The sequence below is a fragment of the Arachis hypogaea genome, chromosome 12 (genome assembly GCF_003086295.3).
Source record: "Arachis hypogaea cultivar Tifrunner chromosome 12, arahy.Tifrunner.gnm2.J5K5, whole genome shotgun sequence".
Classification (NCBI taxonomy): Eukaryota; Viridiplantae; Streptophyta; class Magnoliopsida; order Fabales; family Fabaceae; genus Arachis; species Arachis hypogaea.
The window spans coordinates 22,807,707-22,816,025 of NC_092047.1; the positions used below are offsets into that span (position 1 = coordinate 22,807,707).

Here is an 8,319-nt window from a genome sequence, read left to right on the forward strand (position 1 = left end):
TATGATAATTCAGGAAATTCATTAATTTCTGGAATATACTTCTTTTCCTCCCTTTTTAACACAACCTACTCTATCATTGAAAGCACTTCACAATTCACAATCCCTGACATGAAACTACCTTAATGTCAAAAATTTTCCCACTTGAATGACACAAGCAAAAGCATTCAAGGGAATAAAATAACACTAACTCTACACAAGCAAAAGAAGCTAATTCAATTCAATTCATGGCTTCACCTAGCAAATAAAAACACCTGAAACATATTACATAAAATTACTTTGTCAGGCAACAACAGTAAAAATGTTCAGTATTAAATATGCAAAATCAAGATCTAACTTCAGAAAATGTGTAAGCTCCGAAATGAAATCTTCATCTGAGCTTTGATATAGGCTTCCTTTTTTCCTATTGCGATCCACGCTGAGGAAAACCGTTGCTTCTTATTCTGTGGTAGTCAGCACCATCGTGATTACTTCCCCTACCCAAGCCCCTACCACCAAAACGCCCCCTCAAAGCATCGGTTGGATAACTGCTTCTGCCCCTTCCCCTTCCTGATTCAGTACAGAGGAAATAGACAACAGAAAATAAGCCTACTCATTTCTAACCATTGCACAAGAAAAAGCGAAATGATGAAACATTGCACAAGACTAAGGGTGCATTTCCTTTATTCTTTATTTTGGGGCAAAATCTCACAGCTTTAATTTAAATAAAAAACATGTATTCGGTTCTTACATACTTAGACAATTTTTTAAAATAAACAGAACCACCCCCAAATTTGTGTAGTTTGTTAGCAAAAGCTAAAGAGTACCTTCTTAAAAAGATATCTGTTTAAGCAACAGGAGGATAACATAAGAAATTTTCCTTAATGAAAAAGCAATACACAGATCAAAAACAAAACAAACAACCTTACTAGTCCACTATGAAGACAGACATAAACAAAGGAGCCAAAAATCATCCTCTTGCATGACATATTTCATTTTACCATTTTTGTTTTCATCAGATATTAGTAGATCATATAACCATGAACTTTTATATATTTAATGTTAACAGTATTATGCATTACTGGGGTTATCAACCAAGTTCAAACTTAAGTATACAACAACAGATCTTGTTAATGGTTTTGTTTATAGTTTTTCTTGGTCATTGATAGAACTGATTCAGAAATCATAAGAATGATCTATTGCTACGGAATTTTTGGTCAATGTGGCCAAGGATCCAAAATATCTATAGAGATTAGGGATCTTTCAAAAGAATATCCCTCTCAAATACCGAAAAACATGATTGCCTTTTCTCCATCTCTTATTCTTATTCATACCAAACTTGTGCCACACAGAAAAGAAACCAACTGTTCTATACTCCTATCAAAGCCTCCAAAGAATTCATTTCTTCATAAACACAATAGATAAAACACACAAAGCAACAATGCTATTGATGCTTTTTATGCTACATATATTAAGCAATAAGCATGGAGACACAATCTAGCTTGTGTTAGATCTTATATCATACGGTGAATATATAACTACACATTCAATTTAAGAAATTATTTTGACTCAAATAAGCCAACCCCAACTAGTCGGATAAGGCTTTGTTGTTGTTTTATTTTGACTCAAATACTGTTAGGGACAAAAAGACGGACAAATTATCAGTAATGAATATCTTACCGTTAGATCTTGAATTATATTTATATACATTTTGTGCCGTAGTCCTTTAGGCTGCGTTTGTTTATAGACACAGGACACCAAAACAAGGACACAGAGATACAAAATCATGTTTGGTAGATGAGACATGGACACATTGTGTCCAGAGATTCTGAATTAGTGTATTTTGTGTCCTTCTCAACAGGAAGAATGCAAAAACACTAACGAGAGACACAACTTATTTTTTCTATCATTATTCTTATTAATTTTTCATAATTATATTTTTGTTACTATATTTTTCTTTCTAAATTTTTTGTATGGAAAAAAATTAGAATAAATTAGACTTTTATAATTTGTTTTTTCTTATACTTAGTTTATCATCAAACAAGATACAAAAATACTAATTTTTGTGTCTCTGTCCTTTGTGTCTTGTCTGTGTCCTGTCTTGTCTCATTCTCATAACCAAATGCAGCCTTAATTAATAAAATTTGGTATGTCCCTCACGTATCAATGTCCATGCTCATATATATTTAAATAATGCAAGAGAAACTAAAGAAGTGGGACATTACTTCCACCCCGAGCTGCAATGCCATTGTTTGGTCTCCGCTCCTCGATGTATACTTGCCTGCCAGCCAATTGTATAGGAGAAGCCTACAGTGATAGAGTATTAACAGGTAAGATATTTATAAGGGAAATAAATAAATAAATAAAATAATGTAAAATGTCATCTGGACACAAATTATTGCAACACAAAAAGAAAGTTGATGACAGTTAAAAATAATTGAGTTCACGTGCAGTCCAACTTTAATTCCGGGCTAATACTAATGATAAAAAAAATCCACATATTATTTAGAAGCAAGTAAAAGAGAGAGGGTAATAACTAATAGTAAAGCATCAACGGAAATTAATAACTGCGCCTACTTATATAAATACCATAGCTAATATTCAGATATCAGTGTAAAGCAAACAAACAATAAACAGACATCGATGTTTACTTTATTTACGGAATTCAATAATTAGATCAAAAGATATACATCACATCTCACAACAAAACAAATAATAATAATAATAATAATAATAATAATAATAATAAAAAATTAACTTCCCAACCTGAAGCGAATTCTGAACCCCGACAATGTCTTCAAATTCCACAAAAGCATAACAAACTCCGATTTCCTGCGCACATCAACTCTATTTAGGCTTGTTCTCTTTTCAAGATTGAATATGTGGTTATTCAGTTAACAGCAATGAAGGAAGCTTACCTTCTTGACCCTAACGAATATACCATTAGGCTTAATCCTGCCAAAACTCTTAAATTCATGATCAATCTCAGCTTCAGTAACTGTAGCAGGCAAGTTCCTCACATAGACAGATGTTACTTCACCTGAAAGATTATATATCAAACATAAAAAATGTGGACATGGACAGAAAATGTTATAATGTAGTTTCCAAAATGGTGTAATAGCAAAGCTAGTAAACTATCATGGAATAGTATAATTTAATTTCTCAAGTTCCTTTGGACCCATGGTCTCTGCCTAAGCAACCTCTTACCTAGCAGCATTGATCTGTTTTAAAATATTAGATTTTTTTTTTTGAAAAAAAAAAAAAGAATTTCAATAAGATGAGAAGGATTTATACAAATTTGGGAAAAGGGATCCCCTATACAAAAGCTAAACAAAACAAAAGATTTATCTATAAAGCATAGCTTTCCAATCTCTGAACACGTCTGAGAGGAAAAGGCTTCTATACAGATTATGAGCTTTACACCGAATAGATGCTAGGCATCTAATCCTATCCTATATAACTTGCTTGTCAAAACATCCGTCACTGGAGGTGTGTGCATTCCTAAACCCTTAAAATATTAGATATTAGATAACAACTGTCACTCAATGTTGGTAACAAGATCGCCAACAAAAAACCTCCACTCAGAGTGTGAACACAAATAATTTCCATCTTATATCAGCAAATGAGCGAATAAATATAAACATATAATTCCACCAAATGTGCCAAAAGGAATATAACAACAGTTACCTAAAGTATCCTTACAGTCAGATGCCAAATTGGTGAAAATAAGAAACAGTAAAGCAAACAAAGATATACAAAATTAAACCTTCTTCCTCTGCCCCATAGACTTCTTCTGCTAACTCAAACCGTGAATCAGGAATGTACGCAAATGCAGAGTTTGACTGTTGAACAGGCTGTGCTACATGATTTGACTCTGAAGGAGTTGGGGTACTTTTGAAAGACTGCTGTACAGCAGCAGATGACACAGATCGACCTTTTGCTACTTGTAACTGCATGATTGTTGTAACATAATCAAATTAAGACAAAATATTGAAGAGGAGGTGAAAGGATTCTAATATTCTACAAATATGGAAAATGTGCTTACTTGTAAGAGAATTTTGCAACCATTTGAGGAAACAGAATAGGGAATTTAAATAAGGATAAATGCACTGATAAACACACACTCACTGCATTAATATGCGAGCCTTCCCCCCCCCCCCCCCCCCCCAAAAAAAAAAAAGGATTTAATCTATATCCACTGATTAAGTAAAGAAATGACATCACATTTGAAATTCAATTTCCTTTTTCTTTTTAAATTACAAGCGGAAAATTTATGTCACTTCTATAACACAATGTAACACTTTGTTTGCTATTAGTGTGCAGTGCTTTATATTTAACAATCAATGAAGGAAAAAGAAGGGGGAGCTAAACAAGAAACATGCTGAAAGAGAAAGTGATACATACAATGGATGCATAAGTCTTCTTAGTAGACTCCTCCAAAGGTTCCTCCCCATAAGCTATAGGGGATTCGCGGGTAGTATGAGCAAAACTCGGGATTGTAGGGGATGCCTTCTCTGCAGGAGTTTCCTCAACCACAATTTCTGTTTCAAGATCATGATGTAGCTGCTGCGGCTGCTCTGGAAGGCTATACTTGTCAACCAGGTCATCTTCTACATGAACTGAATTGATATATTCAGTAGTTTCTTCCACCGAACCATAGTCAGAAGCTGGTAAAAGCAACAAATTCAGGACTCTGAGGCATGCTGTTTCGAAGTTTAACAAAACAGAGGCTTTGCATACTACTTATTATGAAATGGAGGCCATAGTGCTTAAGTGGACAAAAAGAATGAATACCAAGATTTTTCAGATTTTGTCACAGAAAGCATGCAACTTTTAGAATAACAAAGAAGCATGTTCCCTATTAGGTAGAGTGGGATTCGTACACCAACCAGTGGAATTCATCAGAATTTCACTTTTTTAAAATAAAAAATGCTTACACCAAAATTCAAATAATGAAAAGAAAAAAATTGAAGAAGAACCAAAGCTACCCACCACTTTTCATTATAGTTATTGCCAGCAAAGCAAACGTGTTATTATTAGTGCCTAACTATGTGGGAAAAATTCGGTTCAAAATCAAATGTCTTTGGAAAAGGATTCAGCAGTCAAATTACCAGGAGGCTCTCCAAGAGAAGTAAGTGGCTTTGCGTCTATCTTTTCGGATGCTACAGATACTGGATTTGAGTATGATACTGATATTCCGTCATCAATGAAATGAAAAATGTCATTAAGCACAAAGTAACCCTTCTCCTGGGGAGCAAGAAAGAATGTTTGGACAAACTTTCGCCTTTTCTTGACATCCCTAATCTTGACAAACCCTGAGACCATTACAAGCACACCTCCATCCAAAGAATCAAGAGAATTGATAGTCTTGATCTCTATTGTACCAAAATTCAATGATAAAACAAGTTCATGGATTTGCTGTATAGGAAAAAAGTAACTTGATCAACGTTTTGCTAGATAACTTACACCAAGAATCAATTAAGAAAATGGAAATGGAAATTAAGTTCCACTAAGACAACGACAACAACAACAAAAACAACCACCACCACCGTCAACCTTAATCCAATTAGGCATGGTCAGCTACATTATGCCATAATGCGTTATTTCATATTCATTCATTACTCTTTCTCTGTATATAGCTATTGGCTTACACTGCATTTGATCAACTCTCCAGCCTTACTTGGTTTTACATGTCTTCTCCACAATGATCAATCACTTAACGGAAACCGACACTAAATACCAAAAAAAAAAAAAAAAATAAAAACCTTGCTACACTAAATGATTTTGATCTATGCATGGCCTATTGCAACACCAAAGGCAAACTACCAAAAGAGAAACTATTCATGACTACATTAGGAAAGCTCTTTTTTCTCTAGGAAATGTTGAAGACAAATCAATTAAGACTCGAACAAACATAAGATAAGGAACAATCCCTCCATTTTCTGATATCTTGGGGGCCATTAGGATTCTCATTTTCTATTTTTGAAAAAAACAATACAAAAATATCTAAGATATAAATTGAACATGACCACAAACTGTTACAAACACAGCATACAAACATGAATGCAAAGAAAACATGGATTCTTTATCTTAGAACACTTAGGTACCAGCACATTCGAAGCGGTTTCGGTGGAAACTCCATCAACACGGATCATTGTGCTGTTATCTGAGTAGAATTGATGAATCAGATTGGGATGTTGTGGAAGAACCTGATAATACTGTCCAACAAAGTATGAACCCACCTGCATTCACAATTTCACACCAATGCGGTTTAAAACTAAATATAAAAAGATACAGAATCCTTAGAATCAAAGCTGTTTTCAAAAACACAAACAAAAACAATACTAGTAAGTGAATTTAAATTAAAAATTAATAACAATACAATATAAAATATAGTAATAATACCTGGGCAGCACTAACACCCATTCTCAGCTCCCTTAAGTTCACAGCTTCTTTTTTTAATAAGAAAAAAAAAAGATAATGTCGCTTTCTTCGAACTCTTAAACAACACAGTAAACCTCAAATAGAAAAATTGTTACGGGATTCTGAAGAAGAAGAAGAAGTGGGCGCAGAAAAATACAAAAGAACTAAGGTTAGGGCAGAAAGCGAAACAACGGAATCTTCAAAATCTGAACGCAAGTGAATCTAATTCTAAAATCTGTAATCAGATCAGAAGAGAGAGAAGAAAGTACTGTGAAGAGTGAAAGTGTGAAACAGTGAGAGGAATTGAGCGCGCGAATTCTTCGCCTATGGATTAGATATCTGACGAGGAATTTTGACCGTTGATGATATGAACGGTTTGATCATGGTGCCAAACCTAAGAAATAAACGGCTCAACGGATGGGATTACGTAACGTGCAGAATACTGGACAAGGGAGATTTCAAGAGAGAAGTAGGGAGTATGGACTAGGGCATTCATAAGGGTTTTTTACTTAAATAAATAAAACAAGGAATAAATGATCATTTTTGTATCCATAAAAGATGAAAATACTGACATATGTATCCATATTAGATCAAAACTAAACTTGTACCCATGCAAGATGTCCTTCGTGTGACAAAAGTACCTACGTGGTGCTCCAACCCTCCAAAGACAGGGTACTTTTGTCACACGGAAGGCATCTTGCGTGGGTACAAATTTAGTTTCGATTTAGTGTAGGTACATATGTCAGCATTTTTATCTTTCATGGGTACAAATGGTCATTTATTCATAAAACAAGAGTGGAACCAACTAGGGTCCAGCCAACTTCTGCCAACTCTCTAATAAATTGGATCTCGAAGCCCATCTTAATAAAGATAAGTTGATATATATATAGATGTTTTTTTTTGTTAAGCATTATGATGTTTCTTTTTTATACTAAATAGATATTTTTTAATGTATTTTTCGAATTTTTTGTATTACAGATGTGGAAAGAGAAGGTTTTTATAGTTTTTAATTAGATTTACTTAATCAGTTTCTAATTATTTAAATTTTGAATTTAAAAAATTTAAAATTAATTATTAATAATTATAATTAATTGAGTAGTTTAATTCTTGACTGATTACACACTTGGTTACCTATACTTTTCTATAAAACAAAAACCAAATTTACTGGATTCTCCTGAAACAAATTTCGAAACATAATTTACCTTATTCCTAATATTATATAAATCGTCCTAGGGTGATAAGCGTTATATAATACGTTAAACATGGCATCTTAGAACGATTTATGCATGCATGGCCTAGGGAATTTCACGAGTAAATTATCACAGGACTGGCAAGGTTATATATTACGCATAAATTGTCCCACCTTGCCCGGAGTCACCTGATTTTGGGCTGAAGCATAAAGGTCTGCCACGATTCACATGCAATAGCGAAACCTAGGTAGCATGGGCACGATTTATGGTCTTTTTTGATACCCTCAAAGCCCAGGGACAATTTATGCTTTAAGACTTACCTTAAGGAGGCTGCAACGAGTTATTTCTTGAGTAGAACCTCAACACATTGCGGCGACTAACGTTGGTTTAGGAGGAGCCAGCATCTTTAATGTTTAGTATGCCATTGGCCGGAGCCACCCACCGTCTTCCGCAAGTAGGGCAGCCTTGACGGCATTGTGCCGGTCAGAGATCACTAAGAGTCACATGTTGACGAAGGTGACTTAGAAAAAACTTTCACGAATCTGTGTTTTCGCCTTCGACTAACCCGAATGCTACTGGGAGAATGTTCGAGTTTTCATCTTGGGCAATCGCCATTAGCAGAGTACCTCCATACTTTTCATATAAATGAGTACCATTGATGGATATTAGTGGCTTGCAATACTTGAATGCCTCAACACACAAAGAAAACGTCCAAATAATCGATGAAAGA

At 34.4% G+C, this 8,319-nt stretch overlaps 1 protein-coding gene across 1 annotated transcript; it reads right to left on the bottom strand.

Annotated features, from left to right (window-relative positions):
• On the bottom strand, window positions 1-6,858 carry LOC112727131 (nuclear transport factor 2). Its single transcript, XM_025776776.3, has 9 exons — window positions 6,382-6,858; window positions 6,084-6,218; window positions 5,088-5,394; window positions 4,381-4,643; window positions 3,743-3,926; window positions 2,895-3,016; window positions 2,743-2,808; window positions 2,202-2,283; window positions 1-546 (listed from the first exon to the last, which is right to left on the bottom strand). Exons 1-9 carry the CDS (start codon window positions 6,400-6,402, stop codon window positions 401-403), a joined length of 1,326 nt encoding a protein of 441 aa, XP_025632561.1. The 5' UTR covers window positions 6,403-6,858; the 3' UTR covers window positions 1-400.
• Between the last annotated feature and the right edge of the window lie 1,461 nt (window positions 6,859-8,319).